Consider the following 23179-nt stretch of genomic DNA (forward strand, 5'->3'; position numbering starts at 1 on the left):
AGATTGTCTGCCTGGCGTCAGTGGTCACACCACCAGGACCTGTGATCTGCGATAGCTGCTCATACGACTATCCACCACCTGGTCCCACGGCTTCACATGACCCTGATTGGGGGCGAAGCAGGTACCACACCTTGCCCAAGGGTGACCTGAAGGAGTGTCTTACACCTCCTTTGGTAGAGATGTATCTCCACCCCATCACCCAGTCGGTGGTAAGGAGAGCAATGTTAACATTCATTTGGAGAGGACTAGAACACAAAAGCAAGGATGTAATGCTGAGGCTTTATAAGGCTTTGGTCAGACTGCACTCGGAGTATTGTGAGCAGCTTTGGTCCCCTTATCTGAGAAAGCATGTGCTGACGTTGGACAGGGTTCAGAGGAAGTTCATGTGAATGATTCCGGGAATAAAAGGGTTAATGTTTGAGGAGTATTTGATGCCCCTGGGCCCTTTATTCACTCGAATTTAGAAGAATGAGGGTAAATCTCTTTGAAACCTATCGAATAGAGTAGACTTGGAGAGGATATTTCCTTTAGTGGGGGAGTCTAGGACCAGAGGGCACAGCTTCGGAATAGAAGGGCGTCCATTTAGAACAGAGACGAGGAGGAATTTCTTTAGCCAGATGATGGGGAATTTGTGGAGTTTGTTGCCACAGGCAGCTGTGGAGGCCAAGTCCTTGGGTGTACTTAAAGTGGAGGTTGATAGATTCTTGATTTGTGAAGGTCATGGGGAGAAGGCAGGAAAATGGGGTTGAAATGGAGAATAAATCAACCATGATGGAATTGCAGAGCAAACTCGATGGACTGAATAGCCTAATTCTGCTCCAATGTCTATGGTCTTATTCTCCCCCCACTCCCCGTCTCTCTTCACACCTGCGTTCCCTTTCTCACTCTCTCTCCCTCCATTTCTCACATTCCCCTCTCCACACTCTCCCACCTCTCACATTCCATCTATTCATTTTATCTCTCCCTACATCTCATAATCCCCCTCTCCACTCTCTCCCACCTGTCACATCCCCCCTCCACTCTCTCTCCCACCTCACAATCCCTCTATCTGCTCTCTGTCCCCTACCTCAGCGGTCCCCAACCACCGGGCCGTGGACCGGTACGGGGCTGCAGAGCATGTGCTACCGGGCCGTGAGGAAACGATATGAGTCAGCTGCACCTTTCCTCATTCCCTGTCACGCACTGTTGAACTTGAACATAGGGTTGCCAACTGTTCCGTATTTGCTGGGACATCCTGTATATTGGGCTAAATTGGTTTGTCCCAGACGTGACCGCCCTTGTCCCGTATTTCCCCCGCGAAGGTAGAGCGTTCCCATGAAACCTTTCGTGCCGAAATGGTGTGAAGCGAAGAAGCAATTACCATTAATTTATATGGGGAAAAGTTTTTGAGCGTTCCCAGATCCAAAAAATAACCTACCAAATCATACCAAATAACAGATAAAACCTAAAATATAGTAAAAATGGGAATGATATGATAAATACACAGCCTATATAAAGTAGAAGTAATGTATGTACAGTGTAGTCGGGAAGATGAAGGCAAAACGGATTTGTGGGGGGAAAAGTCGGCACGTACGCGCATGTGCACATCACATGCTCATGTCACGTACGCGCACACAGGTGCCCGCGCAAGGCTTCATAGTCATGGTAGTCTTTCCTGGGATAAAGTGTCCTGGGATTTGACTGCTACTTTTGTCCCTTATTTGGGAGTGAGAAAGTTGGCAACCCGAACTGTAAAAGACATGTTGAGGTGAGTTTAACCCCACTTGAACACCCCCCGACCGGTCCGCAAGAATATTGTCAATATTAAACCAGTCCGTGGTGCAAAAAAGGTTGGGGACCCCTGATCTACATTTCAGGTTCCCCTTCTCTCTCCTCATCTCTCTCCCCACCTCTCATATTTCCCATTTCCACTTTCTCTCTCCCCCCCACCCCACTTCCCCACTCTCTCCAAAACCCCCCCTCTTCCCACACCACCCCCCAGTCTCTGCCTGTGTTACTGCACTGCTGGCGGGCTGAGACCCGGCTGCGGCCCCTGACGCGGGTTCATGACGCACTCACTTGCCCAGAGCGAAGCACTCGAGAGCCGCCGTCGTCCCCTGCAGGACCTGGACCACGGAGGGGAAGTGGACCTCCATCTTGGGTTCGTACTCCCCCATTACACCTGGGGAAAGGAGGAGAGTCGGGGGGATGAGGCACCGCTTCACATCACCCTGCCAGGTTGCCCGTGCACCCCTACCATCCAGGCAGCCATCCAAACTTCTCTTAAACATTGCAATTGGACATGCATCCATCAATTCTGTTGTCTGCTCGATCCACACTCACTCCACCTCTGAGTGAAGATGTTCCCACCTCAGTTTCCCTTAAATATTTCACCTTTCTCCCTTAATCTATGATCTCTGGTTGTAGTCCCACCCAACCCCAGTGGAAAAAGCCTGCTTGCATTTACCCCTTATAATTTTGTATACCTCTGTCAAATCTCCCTTCATTCTCCTACGCTCCAAGGAATAAACTCCCAATTTATTCAACCTTTTCCTATAACTCAAGTCATCAGGGTCTCAGCAACTTCCATGTAAATATTCTTCGCAATCTTTTCATTTTATTCATACCTTTCCTGTAAGTAGGTGACCAGAACTGCACACAATACTCCAAATTAAGTCTTACCAACCTCCTGTACAACTTAGCGTCAGGGTCCCCAGGTACTGGGGAGAGGCCAGCTTTGGGTGTCAGAGGTACTGATGCGGACAGAAGGAGAAGCCACAAGGCACTCACAGTACTATGCACAGTTCAGGCTGCCATATTGTAGGGAGGATGCAGAGGGTGCGAAAGAGGTTCACCAGGATGCTGCCTGGATTAGAGAAAATAGAAGCACAGAAAATAGGTACAGGAGTAGGCCATTTGGCCCTTTGAACCTGCACTGCCATTCAGTATGATCATGGCTGATCATCCAACTCAGAACCCTGTACCTGCCTTCTCTCCATACCCCCTGATCCCCGTAGCCACAAGGGCCATATCTAACTCCCTCTTAAATATAGCCAATGAACTGGCCTCAACTGTTTCCTGTGGCAGAGAATTCCACAGATTCACCACTCTCTGTGTGAAGTTTTTCCTCATCTCGGTCCTAAAAGGCTTCCCCTTTATTCTTAAACTGTGACCCCTCGTTCTGGACTTCCCCGACATCGGGAACAATCTTCCTGCATCTAGCCTGTCCAATCCCTTTAGAATTTTATACGTTTCAATAAGATCCCCTCTCAATCTTCTAAATTCCAGCGAGTATAAGCCTAGTCGATCCAGTCTTTCATCATATGGAAGTCCTGTCATCCCAGGAATCAATCTGGTGAACCTTCTTTGTACTCTCTCTATGGCAAGAATGTCTTTCTTCAGATTAAGGGACCAAAACTGCACACATTACTCCAGGTGTGGTCTCACCAAGGCCTTGTACAACTGCAGTAGTACCTCCCTGCTCCTGTACTTGAATCCTCTTGCTATGAATGCCAGCAACCATTCGCCTTTTTCACCGCCTGCTGTACCTGCATGCCCACTTTCAATGACTGGTGTATAATGACACCCAGGTCTCGTTGCACCTCCCCTTTTCCTAATCGGCCACCATTCAGATAATAATCTGTTTTCCTGTTCTTGCCACCAAAGTGGATAACACATTTATCCACATTAAATTGCATCTGCCATGAATTTGCCCACTCACCTAACCTATCCAAGTCACCCTGCATCCTCTTAGCATCCTCCTCACAGCTAACACTGCCGCCCAGCTTCGTGTCATCCACAAACTTGGAGATGCTGCATTTAATTCCCTCATCCAAGTCATTAATATATATTGTAAACAACTGGGGTCTGTACTGTAAGGAGGGGCTATGGTCCACCTTAGAACGTTACAGCACAGAATAAGCCCTTCAGCTCATGAACTCGTGCAGAATTCCCTAAAGGTTCATTTGCAGGTTGAGTAGGCAGTGAGGAAGGCAAATGCAATGTTAGCATTCATTTCAAGAGGACTAGAATATAAAAGCAAGGATGTAATGCAAGCACTGCCAAGGCCTCACTTTGAGTATTGTGAGTGGTTTTGGGTCCCTTATCTAAGAAAGGATGTCTAACATGAGAAAGGACGCCAGACGCTTCAGCCCGAAACGTCGACTGTTTACTCTTTCCCACAGATGCTGCCTGACCAGCTGAGTTCCTCCAGCCTTTTGTCTTGTGTTGCTAAGAAAGGACATGCTGATATTGGAGAGGGTTCAGAGGAGGTTCTCGAGAACGATTCCCGGGAATTAAAGGGTTGCCGTACGAGGACCAAAAGATGGGTCTGCAATTCACTGGAATTCAGAAGAGTAAGGTGGGTCGGGGGCGGGGGGGGGTGGTTCTCATTGAAACATATCAAATGTTGAAAGACCTTGATAGAGTGGATGTGGAGAGGATGTTTCCAGTGGTGGGGAGTCCAGGACAGCCTCGGAATGGAGGGACGTCCGTTTAGAATGGAGATGAGGAGAAATTGCTTTAGCCGGGGAGTGGTGAATCTGTGGAATTTGTTACCACAGGCAGTTGTAGAGGCCAGATCTTGGGTATATTTAAGGTAGAGATTGATCGGTTCTTGATTAATCTGAGCATGAAGGGATAAGGGAGTGGGGGGCGGGGGGAGGCAGGAGGGAAGTGGATCAGCCATGATGAAACGATGGAACAGACTCAATGGGCCAAATGGCCTAATTCTGCTCCTATATCTTATGGTCAAAGCAATTGTTAAATTTCAAATTTTGATTTAATTGTTAAATCGTTTAAGATCAATCTAACCCTTCCCTCCCACAGAGCTCTCCATTTTTTTCCTATCATCTTGCGCCTATATAAGAGATCCTTAAATGTCCCTAATGTATCTGCCGCTACCCCGGTAGCCATCACTCTCGGCGTAAATAAAACCTACCTCTGACAACCTCCCTACACTTTCCCCCAATCACCTTAAAATCATGACCCCTCATATTAGCCATTTCTGCCCTGGGAAAAAGTCTCTGGCTGTCCACTCGATCAATGTCTCTTTTATAAGTAAAGGATACAAAAAAGGCTGAACGCAGGAGTGTTCATGGGTTCATGGACTGGTCAGGAATCCGATGGTGGAGGGGAGTTGAGTGTGTGTCTTCAGGTTCCTGTACTGCAAAGAAACAGGCCCCCTGAGAAGTTTCCGGAATTTCTGTAATACCCTGGGCTTTTGTCCTGTTTAGCAGCTTCACGTGTGGCACCTTGTCAAAGGTTTTCTGAAAATCCAAGTACACAACATCCACCAATTCTCCTTTGTCTATCCTGCTTGTTATTTCCTCAAAGAATTCCAACAGATTTGTTGGGCAAGATTTCCCTTTGAGGAAACCACGCTGAATTCAGCACATTTATCATGTGCCTCCCGGAAACCTCATCCTTAGTAATGGACTCTAACACCTTTCCAACCACAGAAGTCAGGAATTATAATTTTCTTTCTTCTGCCTCCCTCCTTTTTTTAGGGAGTAGAGTGATATTTTCCAGTTCTCCAAAAACCATTCCAGAATTTATTGGATCTTGAATGATTATTACTAATGCCTCCAAAATCTCTCAGCTACCTCTTTCAGAAGCCCTGGGGTGTCGTCTATCTGGTCCAGGTGACTTATCTATGTTCAGACCATTCAGTTTCCCAAGCACCTTCTCCTTCGTATTTATGACTACACTCACTTCTCCCCCCGACGTTCTTGAATTTCTGACACACTTTTGGTGTCTTCCACAGTGAAGACTGACGCAAAATACTTGTTCGCCATTTCTTCATCCACCATTTCTGTCATTTTCCAGCAATCCGATATCTACTCTCGCCTCTCTTTTACTCTTTGTATATCTGAAAAAGCCTTTGGTATCCTCTTTTATATTATTGACTATTTTCTCTCCTTATTCAGTTGTTTTAGTTTCCTTCTGTTGGTTTTTAATAGCTTCTCAATCTTCCAACTTCCCTCTATGTTATGTTATATGTTCTCTCTTTTGATTTTATGTTGCCTTTGATGGCCCCTGTCAGCCATGCTTGTCTCATCGTCCCTTTAGAATATTGCTTCTTCTTGGGATGAACATTCTGTGCCTTCCAAATTGCTCCCAGAAACTCCGGCCATCGCTATCCTGCCATCATCCCTGCTAGTGTCCCCTTCCAGTCAACTTTGGCCAGCTCCTCGCTCATCCTCTGTACTCCCTTTACTCCTCTGATACTGATACAGATACATCTGACTTTAGCTTCTCCCTCTCAAACTGCAGGATGAATTTTATCATACTATGATCACTGTCTCCTAAGGGTTCCTTTACCTCAAGCTCTCTAATCAAATCTGGTTCATTACACAACACCCAATCCAGAATTGCCTTTCCCCTAGTGAGCTCAACCACAAGCTGCTCTGAAAAGCCATCTCATAGGCATTCGGCAAATTTCTTCTCATGAGATCCCGCACCAACTTGATGTTCTCAGTTTATTGAAATCCCCCACGAATATCATAACATTGCCTTTTTTACATGCCTTTTCCACATGCCTTTTCCTGTTTTAATTTGCACCTAACATCCTGGCTACTTTTCAGGGTCTGTATATAACACCATCAGAGTCAATTCAACCTTAACACAAGAAATCCTGCAAATATTGGAAGTATTGTCCACGCACAAAATGCTGCAGGATCTCAGCAGGTCAGACAGCATCCGTGGAAATGAACAGTCAATGTCTGTTTCCTTGTAGTGTCTTAACTCCAAGGATTTCTTCAAACACAGGAATTCTATATCTTCTGATCCTATGTCCTCTTTGTCTCAGGATTTGATTTCAATTGTACCAACAGAGCCACCCCACTCCCACTGCCCACAACCCTGTCCATTCGATAAACGTATCCTTGGATGTTAAGCTCCCAGCTGTGATCTTCTTTCAACCACGGCCTCTCATCCATGTACCTATCCAAACATTCCTTAAAAATTACAATTGAACCGCATCTATCATCTCCTCTGGCAGCTCATTCCACATAATCATCACCCTTTCTGTGAAAACGTGGCCCCTCAGATCACTTTGAAATCTTTCACCTCTTACCCCAAAACCATGTCCTTAGTTTTGGAATCCCCTACCCTGGGAAAAGGCCGTTGTGATCTACCTTATCTTATGTCTCATATAATGAGGAAGAAACCTCTCAGATTCTCCCTGCTTCACAATATCTCCCCGCTGCCCCCCGCCCTCCAAACACACACACACACACACACACACACACACACACACACACACACAGAGTCCCCCCCACACACACTCTCACATACATTCAGTCTTTCTCTCTCTGTCTCTCTCTCTCTCACTCACTCTTTCACAGCCCACCCCGCCTCAGGCCTTCTCTTTGCCCTCTACCTAGGATGGGGTTTTTACCGCAGCTATGTGTGGGAGGCAGGGGTCCCAGCTTTGTGCGCGTGTGTGAGAGATGGTGGGGGTGGGGGGACTTACCGTCCTTACGGAGGGTGAGGGAGGTGGGGGGGCTCAGCACCCTGCGGCCGCTCTGCCCGTCCTTCAGCTGGCAGATGTAGCGGCCCACGTCCGCCGGTGTGGCTTTGGCGATGTACAGGTTCCCCGTCACCTGGGAGACGAACCGGCGGCTGTCCTCTTCCACCGAACGGGGCAGGGCGCCGTACACCCAGGAGTAAACCACCTCTGGGAAGTGGGGAAGAATAGGGGAGGGAGAGTGGAATGGGGAGAGGGAAAAGGGCAGTGGAAGAGGGGTTCAGGACAAGGGGAGGGGAGAGGTGGTGAAAAGGAGAAAGAGAGCACGGAGAAAAGGGGAATAGTTCAGAGAGGGGACAAAGGAGAGAGCGAGCAGGGACAGAGGGGGGTTAGGGAGGAGAGGAGGGATGAAGAAGAGAGTGGGAGGGAGAGGAGGGGAGGAAGAGAGGACATTATGGTTCAGCGAGGGGTACAGGGGACATGGAGAGATGGGGCAGGGGAGAGAGGGGTTCGGGTTCAAGAGGGGTGGATGTGAGGGAGAGGATCAGGAGGACAGGGCAAGGGAGATGTAATGGGGTAGAGAGAGGGAAGTGTGGTAGCAAGATAGGGGAATGGGGAAAACATTGGAGGATGGGGGCAAGGAGACAGTGGAATTGAGAGATAGAGAGGGAAGGTGTAGTGAAGAGGAAGACAAGGATCGGGGAGGGTGAAATGGGGGGAAGGAACAAACACATTATCTCACATTCACATCTCCTATCACTCTGCCCAACTCTCCAATCCATCTATTCCCCTCTTTACCTCGTCTTCTCCTTCCACACCCACTATCCTGTCATCTGCAGACTTGCATATCAGGACATGTCCAATCGCATCTGCCTTATTTCAAAGCACAGTGACCCAGTGCCAACCCCTGGGGTACATCACGGGTCAGGAAAATACCCTTACCCTCCTGTATGGATCTGGTGTGCCCTGGGGTCCCTAGGCCGTGACGATCGGGACCTGTTTACCGTGATGTGGGACCTCGACAAAAGTCTCACTGAAGTCCATGTGAGGTGTTTGAAGGCCGGCGATGTGGGTCAATGATGGAGGACATCCACAGCTGTCTCAGGTTAGCAGCTCGCTGGATCGGATAGCCGTGAGAGCAGGAGGTATCAGGGCTGCTGAAATGGCGTCCCATCGTCGCCTAGTCTGGGCGTTCATACTGAAGGTCAAAGCTCCAAGGTCGATTGGAAGTGCGGAAAGTTGGAAGCCGATGGTCAAAGCCAGGAGACTGGACGGTACAGGCCCGTCCTGGAGTTTGGAGGGGTGTGAGTGTGTAGAAGGAGATTTGTTCTGTTGTTGCATTGTTGCTTGTTGTGGTCCGTGTTGTTCTGAGCATTGTGAACATGATGTGTTGGTGCCGGAATGTGTGGTGACACTTGCCCCCCCCCCACCCTCAGCACATCCTTTGGGTGTGCTGGTTGTTAACGCAACGATGCACTTTGATGTGATTAATAAAAAAGAATCTGGATATAAATCATGTCTTCCCACTCTGCCTTCCGCAGTTTTCAAAGATTCAAAATACATTTATTATCAAAGTGTGTATGCAGTACACAACCCTGAGATTTGTCTTCTCCCACAGACAGCCATAAAACAAAGAAAACCATGGCACCCATTCAAAGGAAAAACATCAAACGCCCCACCCAGCATGCGAAAGAAAAACAAATCACGCAAGTGACAGAAAAAACGACTGAAAAACACAGAATACAAAACACCAACCCCTAACGTCATCGGAAGAGTCCAGGCATATTCAGTTCAGTTCAATCTAGCGCCGTGTTGTTCGTTAACGGCACGCCGCAGAGCCAGTTGGCCCCGATCAAATTCATACAAAATAGCAACAAAAAAGGGGCCATCAGACACCAGAAGCACATCGTAATGTGAGCTACAGAGGCCAATCCACAAACTGCATCGATTAAGCTCTGCCCAAGACCCAGGACTCCAGCATCAAGCGAGGGAGAGAGAGACCATTTGAACGCAAGTACCTTCCCCTGGGGGCAGTTAGCGAGAAGGAGAGAGAGAGACCATCACATGCAGACGCCTCCCTCCGTCAGCAGAGAAAGAGAGATGCTGGTGGACAGTGCTGAACACCCATTCGCCTTCCGCTCTCCCCTCAATGATTTCAAACTTCCCTGATGCTTTAATCGGTGAGAAATGGAGTCGATCATGGGTTCGCCTCCCGTACCCAGGCTCCTTGGCCTTGACACCGCACGCTTCGCTCAAAACCTCGCCGAACATCCTCGGAGACAGTAAAGTGCCAGATCGCTCAATCAGCGACTAGACTTTCCTCCAATCACCTTAAAATTATGCCCCTCATATTAGCTATTTCTACCAATCAATTAATGCCTCTTATCACCTTGTACACCTTTATCAATAATAATAATAAATACTTTATTGATCCCGAATGGGAAATTCGTTCGTTACAGTGGCAACATTGATAAACACACTTAGCAGAGTGCAGACTTCATAATAAAGTGCGGAATAATAATATACCAATGTGTAACAATTTGCAATAATGTACAATAATAATGTATGAAATGAACTGTTGTATATGCTTATTGCATTTGGTAGGAAAGAACTTCTATGACGATCCTTGTGACAGCGGAACTGAATGAATCTGTTCGAAGGGGTCCTCTGCTGTTTTTTCAGTAGGTCATGGAGAGGATGTGCTAGATTGTCCATAATGGATAACAGTTTGTTTAGTGACCTCCTCTCCACCACTAACTCAAAAGAGTCCAGGTTGTAGCCAAGGATGGAATCAACCTTTTTGATTAGCTTATATAATCTTTTTGAATCACCAGCACCGATGCTGCTCTCGTTAGTCACCTGGTGGCATATATGTACTTTGATAATAAATTTACTTTGAACTTTGATCGCTGGCACTGTAGAGCGTTAAGCTAACCGCTACACTACCATGATTGCACTGAGTTTCTGACCAAGCACCCTTACACCCTCGCCAACTAGTATCGCCCACTCCTCCTATCCCTTCCCTCCCACTCCGCCCCACCCCACGTCAATTCCAGAACTTTCGATCCTTGCCTCTTTAACCCTCACTCTCCCCAGCTGACACATGGACAGAGAGGTGGCTCACCTGTGGTGTGTGAAGGTGCAGAGCACATTAGCACCACGCCCTGTCCCTCACGCACGGACACCGGCCCACGCTGGTGATCACTGAAGTTACTGAGATCTGAAAGACAGGAGCAGAAAGAAATACTCATTGTGAATCCCAGGGTCAAACACAAAGAGAAGATCCTTCCGCACCATCCCATCACACAGTCCCAGGGTCAGACACAGTAAAGCTCCCTCCACACCGTCCCATCACACACTCCCGGGGTCAAACACAGAGTGAAGCTCCCTCCACACCGTCCCATCACACACTCCCAGGGTCAGACACAGAGTGAAACTCCCTCCACACCGTCCCATCACACACTCCCGGGGTCAGACACAGAGTGAAACTCCCTCCACACCGTCCCATCACACACTCCCGGGGTCAGACACAGAGTGAAACTCCCTCCACACCGTCCCATCACACACTCCCAGGGTCAGACACAGAGTGAAACTCCCTCCACACCGTCCCATCACACACTCCCGGGGTCAGACACAGAGTGAAGCTCCCTCCACACCGTCCCATCACACACTCCCGGGGTCAAACACAGAGTGAAACTCCCTCCACACCATCCCATCACACACTCCCAGGGTCAGACACAGTAAAGCTCCCTCCACACGGTCCCATCACACACTCCCAGGGTCAGACACAGAGTGAAACTCCCTCCACACCATCCCATCACACACTCCCGGAGTCAGACACAGAGTGAAGCTCCCTCCGCACCGTCCCATCACTCACTCCCGGGGTCAGACACAGAGTGAAGATCCCTCTGCACCATCCCATCACACACTCCTGGGGTCAGACACAGAGTGAAGCTCCCTCCACACCGTCCCATCACACACTCCCGGGGTCAGACACAGAGTGAAGCTCCCTCCACACTGTCCCATCACACACTCCCGGGGTCAGACACGGAGTGAAGCTCCCTCCACACCGTCCCATCACACACTCCCGGGGTCAGACACAGAGTGAATCTCCCTCCACTCCGTCCCATCACACACTCTTGGGGTCAGACACAGAGGGAAGCTCCCTCTACACCGTCCCATCACACACTCCCGGGGTCAGACACAGAGTGAAGCTCCCTCTACACCGTCCCATCAAACTCCCAGGCTTAGACACAGAATGAAGTTCCCTCCACACCGTTCCATCACACACCTGGGGTCAGATATTGAGCAAAGTTCCCTCCACACCAGAATTCAAAGTAAATTTATTATCAAAGTCCATATATGTCACCATATTCAGCCCTGAAATTCAGTTTATCATGGGCATATTCAGTAAGTCCAAGAAACACAATAGAATCAATGAAAGACCCCACCCAACAGAACAGACAGATAACCAATGTATAAATGACAACAAACTGCAAATACAAAAGGAATAAATATTGAGAACTGAGATGAAGAGCCCTTGAAGTGAGTCCATTGGTTGTGAGAATATTTCAATTTTGGGGTGAGTGAAGTTGAATAAAGTTATCTCCTCTGGTTCAAGAGTCTGATGGTTAAGGGGTAATAACTGTTCCTGAACCTGGTGGTGTGAGTCCTGAGGCTCCTGTAACACCTTCCTGATGGCAGTAGAGAGAAGAGACCCTGTCCTGGGTGGTGGGGGTCCCTGATGATGGATGCTGCTTTCCTGCAGTAGTGTTTCATGTGGATGTGCTCAGTAGTACGGAGAGCTATTCCTGTGAAGGACTGGACCGTATCCACTACCTTTTGTAGGATTTTCCATTTAAAGACATTGGTGTTTCCATACCAGGCTGTGATGCAGCCAGTCAATATACTCTCCTCCACACATCTATAGAAGTTTGTCAAAGTTTCAGATGTCATGCTGAATCTCCTCAAACTTCTTAGGAAGTAGAGATGCTGCCGTGATTTTGTTGTAGTGCCACTTGTGTTCTGAACCATGGACAGATCCTCTGAAATGATAACACGGAGGAATTTAATGAGGAATCTCTTCGTCTAAATCCTCATTGTGAACTGGCTCATGGACCTCTGGTTTCCTCCTTCTGAAGTCAATAATCATCTTGGTCTTGCTGACAATGGGCGAGAGGTTGTTGTTGTGGCATCACTCGGCCAGATTTTCAACCTCCCCCCGTATGCTGATTCGTCACCATTTGATTTGGCCAATGACGATGATGTTATCAGCAAACTTAAATAAGGCGTGGGTGCTGAACGTAAGCACGCAGCCACAAGTGTAAGGTGAGTAGAGCAGGGGCTAAGCACACAGCCCTGTGGTGCGCCTGTGCTGATGGAATGATGGCGGAGATGTTTTTTGCCAAACTGAACTGACTGGGGTCTGAAAGTGAGGAAACCAAAGATCTGATTGCACAAGGAGGCATTGAGGCCAAGATCTTGAAGGTTATTGATTAGTTTTGAGGGGACGATGGTACTGAATGCCAAGCCGTTGCTGATGAAGAGCATTCTGATGTATGCATTTTCAATGTCCAGATGTTCCAGGGTTGAGTGAAGAGCCAATGAAAAGCCACCCGCTGTGGACCTGTTGTGACAGTAGACAAATTGGAGTGGATTCAACCCATTGGACCCTTGCAGAGCAGCATATTTTTTTGGAAAAGCGAAGAAAAATGTTTTTAAAGCAATTTTTTTCAAGCTCCGTATGTGTGGCTTTGGCTTGGGATTGATGGTTTACAAGAGGCTGGTTCTAACAGCCCAGGGTTTAGCACACTGCACGGAATCTAACCACCCACAGTGAAAAACATTCCGGGGACAGGAGAGCTCCCCCAGATCACGTGGACCTATTCTTGTCTCAATTCCTTTGCTGTGCAGTTCATAGAACATTATAGCACAATACAGGCCCTTTAGCCCACAATGTTATGCTGACCGTTTAACTTATTCTAAGAAAATAGCTAACCCTTCCATCCTACATAGCCCTCCATTTTTCTATCAGCTATGAGTCTATCAAAGAGTCTCTTAAATGCCCCCAACGTATCTGCCTCTACCACCACTCCCGGCAGCCCATTCCACACACCCACCGCTCTGTGTCAAAAACCTACCTCAGATTTTCCCCTATACTTTCCCCCAATCACCATAAAATCATGGCCCCCTCATATTATTCATTTATTCCCCAGGAAAAAGTCTCTGGCGATCCACTCAACCTCTGTTTCTTATCATCTTATACATCTCTATCGTTACCTCGTCCTCCTTCGCTCCAAAGTGAAAAGCCCCAACTCTTTAAACCTATAAGACGTGCTTCTCTAATCCAAGCCTGCTAAATCTCCTCGTCATCCTTTCTATAATGAGGCAACCAACACTGAACACAATACTTCCAGTATGGTCTATTCAGGGTTTTGTAGAGCTACAAGTAGCTCTTGAACTCAATCCCCCAACTGATTAAGGCCAACACACCATACACCTTCTTAACCACCCGATCAACTTGTGTAGCAACTTTGAACATGAATCCCCAGATCCCTCTGTCCCTCCACACTGCTAAGAATCCTGCCATTAACCCTGTATTCTGCCTTCAACCTTCCAAAGTGAATCACTTCACACTTTCCGGGTCGAGCTCCATCTGCCAGTTCTCAAAACCAGTCCTGCATCCTGTCCATGTCCCGTTGTAACTTACGACAACCATCCACACTGTCCACCGCACCTCCAACCTTAGGCCCACAGTGTCAACGTCAAACTTCGATAGATGCAGAGTGGAGACGCATCTATAGAAAGTGTTGTACTTAGCCCAATACATCATAAGCAAAGCCCTCCCCACCTTTGAGCATATTTACATAGAACAAGAAAGCAGCATCCATTATCTCAGACCGCCTACCATGCCCTCCTCTCACTACTACCAACGGGGAGGAGATACAGGAGTCTGAAGACCCACACTCTATGATTCTTACTTCCTCAACCATCAGATTTCTGAACTTCCCATGAACACCATCTCATAATTCTTTCTTTTTTTTAGTTATAGTCAGTCCAGAAACAGGCCCTTCAGCCCATCTATTCCATGCCGAACCATTTAAACTCCCTACTCCCATCAACCCGCACCAGGACCATGGCCCTCCAAACCCTTCCCATCCATGTACCTATCCAATCTTGTAAACGTTGAAATCAAAATTGTATCCACCCTTTTCACTGGCAGCTAGTTCCGCACTCTCGCCATCCTCTGAGTGAAGTTCCCCTTAAACCTTTCACTTTTCGCCCATGACCTCTCATTGTAATCCTATCCAACCTCCGTGGGAAAGCCTGCTTTCATTTACCCTATCTTAGAGTCAAAGTCTGTCCTGAGCCTTGTGGCCCATCAGGCCAGTGCTTATGCCGGTTTCTGTGGCGTGAAGTGACTGAGAGTATGAGACCCTCCCCCCCACCCGGATAGGACGCCAGTCTATTGCGAGGTTAACTCCCAGCATTTGCCGGTACCCATTTTCAGCTGGGTGGAATGGAGCAGTGTGTGGTTAAGTGCCTTGCTCAAAGACACAACACGCTGCCTTGGCCAAGACTCGAACCCACGACCTTCAGATCGTGAGCCCTAACCACTTGGCCACGCGCCACACTCATTTAGACCCCTCATAATTCTGTATACTTCTATCAAGTCTCCCCTGAATCTTCCACGCTCCAGGGAATAAAGTTCTAACCTACTCAAACTTCCCTCATGACTCAGTCCCGGCAGCGTCCTTGTAAATTTTCTCTGCACTCTTTCAACCTTGTTTCCATCTTTCCTGTAGGCAGGAGACCAGAACTGCACACAGTACTCCAAATTAGGTCTCACCTATGTCTTATACAACTTCAACATAACTTCTCACTGGTACCACGTATTTATTGTACTAATTTATAGTCATTTTGGCAGATATATTAGGGGCATTTAAGAAACTCTCTGATAGGAACAGGGATGGTAGAAAAATGGAGCCATGTGGGAGGGCAGGATTTGACTGATCTTAGAGTAGGTTACAAAGTCAGCACAATATCGTGGGCCGAAGGGCCTGTACTGTGCTATTCCTTTCTCTGTTCTAAATTTATGTCTTTACACTGTACTGCTGCCACATAAACAACAAATTTCACATTGTATAAGTCCATGATAATCAACCTGATTCTGACTCTAAGCTTCAATCCCTCAATCTTTCAAATATTTATCTGTCTCCACTTTAAATCTGGTCTCTAACCTCACCTCTCCCGTGGGAGGCAAAGAATTCCAGAGATTCACCTCCCTCTGTGAGAGAGGAGATCTCTCCACATGTCAATGTGAAACGAGCAGCCCCTCACTGTGTACCTGTGTCCGCCCCCTCCACCTGTCCGTACCCCTCCCACTGGTGCAACTGTCCTCCCATCATCTGCCTTATCAAGTCCTCTTCGGGACTCGCATGTCCGAGCAGTCTCCTTTCATTCTTCTGGGATTCGGACTGACAGAGAGGGAGGGAGTGAAATTGAACAAATAAAGAGAAGATGAGAGATGGCTGGAGGACAGACAGGGATGGAGGCAGAGACAAGGGAGAGAAAAAGAGGTGGATCAAAAGAAGACCCAAGAGATTCTGCAGATGCTGGAAATCAGGAGCAATGCACACAGAATGCTGGAGGAACTCAGCAGGTCAGACAAACGTTTTGCACTGGCTACTTTCCCTCTGCCATTTCTATCTTTTCAGTGCAGCAAAAAATACTGCTGAATTGTGCCACAGCAACAGCCTCTCGCAACGGCAGCAAAACCAAAGAGCTGATTTATCAACCACAGGGGGAAGCAGCCAGAGTTCCCTGAGCCACTTCTCATGAGGGGATCAGAGGAGGAGAGGGTCAGTATCCTCGACTTCCTTGGTGTAACCATGTATGAAGGTCTATCATAGAAACATAGAAAATAGGTGCAGGAGTAGGCCATTCGGCCCTTCGAGCCTGCACCGCCATTTATTATGATCATGGCTGATCATCCAACTCAGAACCCTGCACCAGCCTTCCCTCCATACCCCCTGATCCCCGTAGCCACAAGGGCCATATCTAACTCCCTCTTAAATATAGCCAATGAACTGGCCTCAACTGTTTCCTGTGGCAGAGAATTCCACAGATTCACCACTCTCTGTGTGAAGAAGTTTTTCCTAATCTCAGTCCTAAAAGGCTTCCCCTTTATCCTCAAACTGTGACCCCTCATTCTGGACTTCCCCAACATCGGGAACAATCTTCCTGCATCTAGCCTGTCCAATCCCTTTAGGATTTTATACGTTTCAATCAGATCCCCCCTCAATCTTCTAAATTCCAATGAGTACAAGCCCAATTCATCCAGTCTTTCTTCATATGAAAGTCCTGCCATCCCAGGAATCAATCTGGTGAACCTTCTTTGTACTCCCTCTATGGCAAGGATGTCCTGGGACCAGCACCCAGTATCATTACAAAGAAGGCACAACAAACCTCTACTTTCTTCGAAGTTTGTGTAGGTTCGGCACGTCACCAAAAACTTCGACAACCATCTCTAGATGCACAATGGAGGGTATCTTAACTGGTTGCATCATGGGCTGGAACGGAAACACCGACACGCAGGATGGAAAAATCCACAGAAAACGGTAACACAGCTCAGTCCGTCACAGGCAAAGCCCTCCCCGCAACTGAGCAGAACTGCACGGAGCGCTGCTACAAGAAAGCAGCATCCATCATCTAGGAGTCCCATCATCCCATCCAGGTCATGTCCTCTTTTGTTATTAAACTTTTTATTGATTTAAAATACAGAGGAGAATTGTCTCAAATATATATATCTGTAGCATTGTCGAACTCATAGATATTGTTAAATTAGTATAAAATATATAATAATAAAATGAAAATAGCAATTCTCCTCATCAGTTTATGAAGAGAAAAGAAAAATCATTGAGTTTTATATGAAGAGAACCCCCCCCCCCACCACACACACACTATATTAAAAAAAAACAAAAAAATGGGGGGACTGGGCAGTCCATTTTGAGGATACGACCAAAAAAAAAAGAAAGACTTTCTGATCAAATCTAAAGTGTCGAGAAAAAAGATCGAAAGAGTAATGAATCAAATTAAATGAAAATATTGGATAAAAGGTCGTCAGATTTGCTCAAATTTAAAGGATGTATCAAATGTCCAACTTCTTATTTTCTCTAAACTTAAACAGGACATAATGGAGGAGAGCCAATAAAAGACCGTAGGTGGATTAGAATCCTTCCACTTCCATAAATGTCCTCTTCTCATTACTACCATTAGACAGGAGGTACAGGAGCCTCAGGTTCCACACCACCAGGTTCAGGAAGTTATTGCCCCTCAACCATCAGACTCCTGAACCAGTGTGGATAACATCACCTCCCTCAACTCTGAACTGACTCCACAACCTACAGGCTCACTTCCAAAGACTCTAACAACTCATTCTTGGTATTATTTATATATATTTGCATAATTTATTTTTCTTTTGCACTTTGGTTGTTTGCCAGATTTTGTTTATGTATACTTTTCGTAAATTTTGTTGTTCTTCAAATTTACCTGTAATTGCCTGCAAGGAAGTGAATCTCAAGGTCGTATCGTCGATGTACTTTGATAATAAATTTTATTTGACTTTGAAAGGTCTCAGCCTGAAACATTAACTGTCCACTTCCCTCCACAGATGCTGCCTGACCTGCTGAGTTCCTCCAGCATTCAGTGTGTTGGATTAGAAAGCAGGTCGACTGTGCATATGGGGAGAGAGCAGGAAGGAGCGAGAGTGTGAGTCGGAATCTGATTTGCAATCACTGACATATGTTGCGAAATGTGTTGCTTTGCATAAAATCTACTATAAATTACAATACGAAAAAAATTAAATAAGTGGTGTAAAATGAGGGCAAAATTAGTGAGGAAGTGTTCATGGATCGTTCAGAAATCAGATGGTGGAGGGAAGAAGGTGTTTCTAACTCGTTGAGTGTGGGTCTTCAGTCTCCTGTGCCTCCTTCCCGACGGGGCAGCACAGTGGCGTAGTGGTTAGCATGACTTTTTACAGTACCAGTGACCCAGGTTCAATTCCCGCGTTTCCTGCATTCTCCCCGCGACCCGTGTGCATTTCCTTCTGGCTGCTCCACAGTCCAAAGACGTACCAGTTGGTCATTTTAAATTGTCCCGTGATTAGGCTAAGGTTAAATCGGATTACTGTGCAGGGTGGCCTGAAGGGCTGTGTGGGCCTATTCTGTGAGGGAGGGAGGGAGATAGGTAGTGAGAAGAGGGTTCTGAGTGACATATTTCACTTTTTTGAGGCATTGCCTTTTGAAGGTGTCCTCGATGCTGGGGAGGCGAGAGTCCATGATGGAGATGGCTGAGTTTACAACTTCCTACAGCTTTTTCCAATCCTGTGCATTGTCTCCCCCTGCCCCCCCCTCCCATATACCAGTCGGTGATACAACCAGACAGGATGCACTCCGTGGTACATTGTAGAAATTTGCCAGAGACTGTGATGACATGCCAAAAATCTTAGACCCCAAATGTCGAGTTTGTTGCCTTGTGCGTGGGACCAGTGAAGGAGAGCGACGATGATTAACTTGCTTGTGGCAGCGTCACAGGCACATAGTACAGACTTCTCACAGAGTATAAATTATACCGTACATCTCATGTGGATAGGGTGGTGAAGAAAGCTTTTGGTATGCTGGCCTTTATAAATCAGAGCATTGAGTATAGGATTTGGGATGTACTGTTGAAATTGTACAAGGCATTGGTGAGGCCAAATTTGGAGTATTGGTACAGTTTTGGTCACCGAATTATAGGAAAGATGTCAACAAAATAGAGAGAGTATAGAGGAGATTTACTAGAATGTTACCTGGGTTTCATCACCTAAGTTACAGAGAAAGGTTGAACAAGTTGGGTCTTTATTCTTTGGAACGTAGAAGGTTGAGGGGGGACTTGATAGAGGTATTTAAAATTATGAGGGGGATAGATAGACAGAGTTGACGTGGATAGGCTTTTTCCATTGAGAGTGGGGGAGATTCAAACAAGAGGACATGAGTTGAGAGTTAAAGGGCAAAAAGTTCAGGGGTAACATGAGGGGGAACTTCTTTACTCAGAGAGTGGTAGCTGTGTGGAACGAGCTTCCAGCAGAAGTGGTTGAAGCAGGTTCGATGTTGTCGTTTAAAGTTAAATTGGATAGATATATGGACAGGAAAGGAATGGAGGGTTATGGGCTGAGTGCAGGTCGGTGGAACTAGGTGAGAGTAAGAGTTCGGCACGGACTAGAAGGGCCGAGATGGCCTGTGTCCATGCTGTAATTGTTATATGGTTATATGGTTATGTGATACAGAAAGTTATACAGTTAAAAAAGACTGCAAAAACAATACCTTAGTGTAATAAGAACAGTCACAATCAGAGACAAGTCCAGGGTAGCACAAGAGGTGGTTTGTTGTGTTCTCATCTCTCTGATTAGGGTTGTGCAGGTAATTTCAAGAACTGAATGGGTCACTTCCTTCTTTCAAATATGATTCTAATACTAAGCCATGAGCGACCGGAACCTTTGATTTACAATTTGATGGTGTTTTTGGGCTGACTGCACGACCTGGTGCTTGGCCGTCTCCGGGGGAGTTCGGTGAGGTTTGCAACCTGGAGGCCAAGAACTCCACGATTGACTCTGTTTCTCGCTGATCTCACCGATTAAAGCATCGAGCAAGATTGAAGTCAACCATGAAGAGAGCAGAAGGCAAGCGGATTTTCATCGCTGTTTGCCTGCATTTGACCAGTCTCTCTCTTCCTCTCGCTCGCTGGTGCCGGAGTCTTGAGTCTCGGACAAGGTTTAGTCGACTCGCTTTGTAGATTGGACTGTGTGGTTCACGTTAGGTGTGTTTCTGGAGTCTGGCTACTCCTGTTTTTGTTGCTATTTTGTAGAATTTTGATTGGGACAGACTGGTTCTGCGTCCTGCAGTCAGGGAACAACACGGTGCTAAGTTGCACTGAACTGAACTAGACTGAACGTTCCTAGGCTGTTTCAAGGACTCTGTGGTTTGATGTTTAATATTCTGTGTGGGTTTTTTTCCTGCTCCTTTTTTGCTGTTTGCGCAATTTGTTCTTTTTTTTTTTGCATATTGGGTGTTTGATGTTTTCTTTGAATGGGTTCCAAGCTGTTTCTTTGTTTTGTGGCTGTCTATGGGAAGATGAATCTCGGGGTTGTATACTAGATTAGATTAGATTCAACTTTATTGTCATTGTGCCGGGTACAGATACAAAGCCAATGAAATGCAATTAGCATCTGACCAGAAATGCAAAAGAATGGTATTATTTACAAAATAACTGTGAATAAAAAGTAAGTGACAAATATAAAAGTACTGAGACAGTACAATATGGGTGCAATACTGCTTAGCGCTGTGATGTGAGGTTCAGCAGGGTCACAGCCTCAGGGAAGAAGCTCTTCCTGTGCCTGCTGGTGCGGGAGCGGAGGCTCCTGTAGTGCCTACCGGATGGGAGGAGAGTAAAAAGTCCATGGTTAAGGTGAGATGCATCCCTGATAATGCTTTTCGCCCTGCCCAGGCAGCATTTATGGTAGATGTTCTCAATAGTGGGCAATTGGGTGCCGATAATCTGCTGGGCAGTTTTCACCACCCACTGGAGACATAATACAAACTTTGATAATAAATGTACTTTGAACTTTGGCTGCTCCAGGTAGCATGGGGGCTTCAGGCTCCTGTAGCTGGGCAGTGACCCTTCCATACCAGGCAGCTATGCAACCAGTCAGAATGTTGCCATGCTACATCTGTAGACATTTTCTCAAGTCTTTGGTGACATACTAAATCTCAAACTCCTAATGAGATATAGCCACTGCTGTGACTTACTTGTAATTGCATCAATATGTTGGGCCAAGGATAGATCTTCAGAGAGGTTAACATCCAGGAACTTGAGGACTGAAGTGGGAAGGGGAGATTGACAGATCGGAGAAGAGACACAACGTGTGTGTGTGTGTGTGTGTGTGTGTGTGTGTGTGTGTGTGTGTGTAGGTGTGCGCGCTGAGGGCCCGATTGCAGGGGTCAGAGGCCCACGGCTCACCATTGCCCGGTAGCCCCATCCCTGGAAACTGGGGCTAGGCTGCCCAGATCACGTCCTGGGAGTCTCGAGAATGGGATGGACAGGGAGTAACGCTGGGAACGGGCCCAACCCACCTCCCGGCCGCACGCCCCCGGCCCTGTCACCGGCACTTACAGGCAAAGTGCAGCCCCGCCTCTCGGCTCAGCACACTTCCCACCGAGTTACTGGCCAAGCACTGGAAGGTTCCGGAGTCCAGGAGCATGCTGGGAGCGTGGATGACGAGAGAACCTCCATCCAGACCATAGCGAGGGGAGCCCTCGGTCTGCAGCAGACTCCCATTGTGAAACCACCTGTGGGGAGAGAGGGTGACAGGTCAGATAGAGGGGCCCCTGCCACCAGCACACTCAACATCCACCCATCGCAACAACCAGTTTGGTCACAATGTCCCACACACCAACAATGAGGTTCACTCTGTACCTAACCATTCCCTGTACTTAACTTCACTCTGTTCCTGACCCCAGGAATGTGTCACGGGACAGTGTGGAAGAGTTTCACTCTGTGTCTGACCCCGGGAGTGTGTGATGGGACGGTGTGGAGGGAGATTAACTCTGTGTCTGACCCCGGGAGTGTGCGATGGGACGGTGTGGAGGGAGATTCACTCTGTGTCTGACCCCGGGAGTGTGCGGGATGGGACAGTGTGGAGGGAGTTTCACTCTGTGTCTGACCCTGGGAGTGTGCGATGGGACGGTGTGGAGGGAGATTCACTCTGTGTCTGACCCCGGGAGTGTGCGATGGGACGGTGTGGAGGGAGATTCACCCTGTGTCTGACCCCGGGAGTGTGCGATGGGATGGTGTGGAGGGAGATTCACTCTGTGTCTGACCCCGGGAGTGTGCGATGGGACGGTGTGGAGGGAGTTTCACTCTGTCTGGCACTGTAATTGTACTAAATTTCAAAAATAAAAGATATTGAGAAAATATATGTTCAAGAAACAAATATAGAACGGAGAGCTCAGTGTTGGACCTGCTGACCTACATAAACCTACTCCACGGTTGATCTATTCCTTTCCTTCTTATAAATAGCACAAGACCTTTTTAACATTCACAATGTATCGACGCTGAGTTAATTTGGGGCGGTAGGGTAGCGTAGTTGTGAGCACAACACTTTCCAGTACAGGTGACCTGGGTTCAATTCCCACCACTGCCTGTGAGGAGTTTGTACATTCACCCCGTGACCATGAGGGTTTCTTCCGGGTGCTCTGGTCTCCTCCCACAGGCCACAGTCATACTGGCTGATAGGTTAATTGGTCATTGTAAGTTACCCCGTGATTCAGATTAGATTGGGGGATTTGCTCAGCGGCATGGCTTGAAGTGCTGTGAGGTGACGTGTCCCCTGGAAAGGCCTATGCCCCGCTGTACCTCAGTCAGCAAGCAAGTCCATTCTATGTTCAACGTGCCTCCTGTAACACCTGGGAGCAATACGCCCTTTGGCGTTTGTGGGGTCTGTCTGGCAGCAGACCGGGCCTCAGCCTGTGGCGCACTGGGCGTGCCAAGATCCAGTACGTCTCTCATCACGGGCCGCCGCAGACTGGAATGTGCCGGTCGGCAGCTTTCCCTGGAGACTGGACTGGAAGACCAAAGGGGGTCTTTCACTCGGCAACGGTTTTCCAGCTGGTGTGCGTCCCCGGGAACGGCCCGCGG

General features: G+C 47.6%; 1 protein-coding gene across 4 annotated transcripts in view; it reads right to left on the reverse strand.

Annotated features, from left to right (window-relative positions):
* Positions 1 to 23179, reverse strand: part of LOC134339065 (contactin-5-like) — a 103846-nt gene that overhangs the window by 50310 nt on the left and 30357 nt on the right. For all 4 annotated transcript variants that reach the window (XM_063035350.1, XM_063035349.1, XM_063035348.1 and 1 more), the window contains 4 exons: positions 21656 to 21831; positions 10572 to 10667; positions 7454 to 7657; positions 2059 to 2161 (listed from right to left, as the gene is read on the reverse strand). In XM_063035350.1, the coding sequence (XP_062891420.1) occupies positions 2059 to 2161; positions 7454 to 7657; positions 10572 to 10667; positions 21656 to 21831 (579 nt within the window). The remainder of the gene's footprint in view (positions 1 to 2058; positions 2162 to 7453; positions 7658 to 10571; positions 10668 to 21655; positions 21832 to 23179) is intronic.

The sequence above is a fragment of the Mobula hypostoma genome, chromosome 28, assembly GCF_963921235.1.
Source record: "Mobula hypostoma chromosome 28, sMobHyp1.1, whole genome shotgun sequence".
Lineage (NCBI taxonomy): Eukaryota > Metazoa > Chordata > Chondrichthyes > Myliobatiformes > Myliobatidae > Mobula > Mobula hypostoma.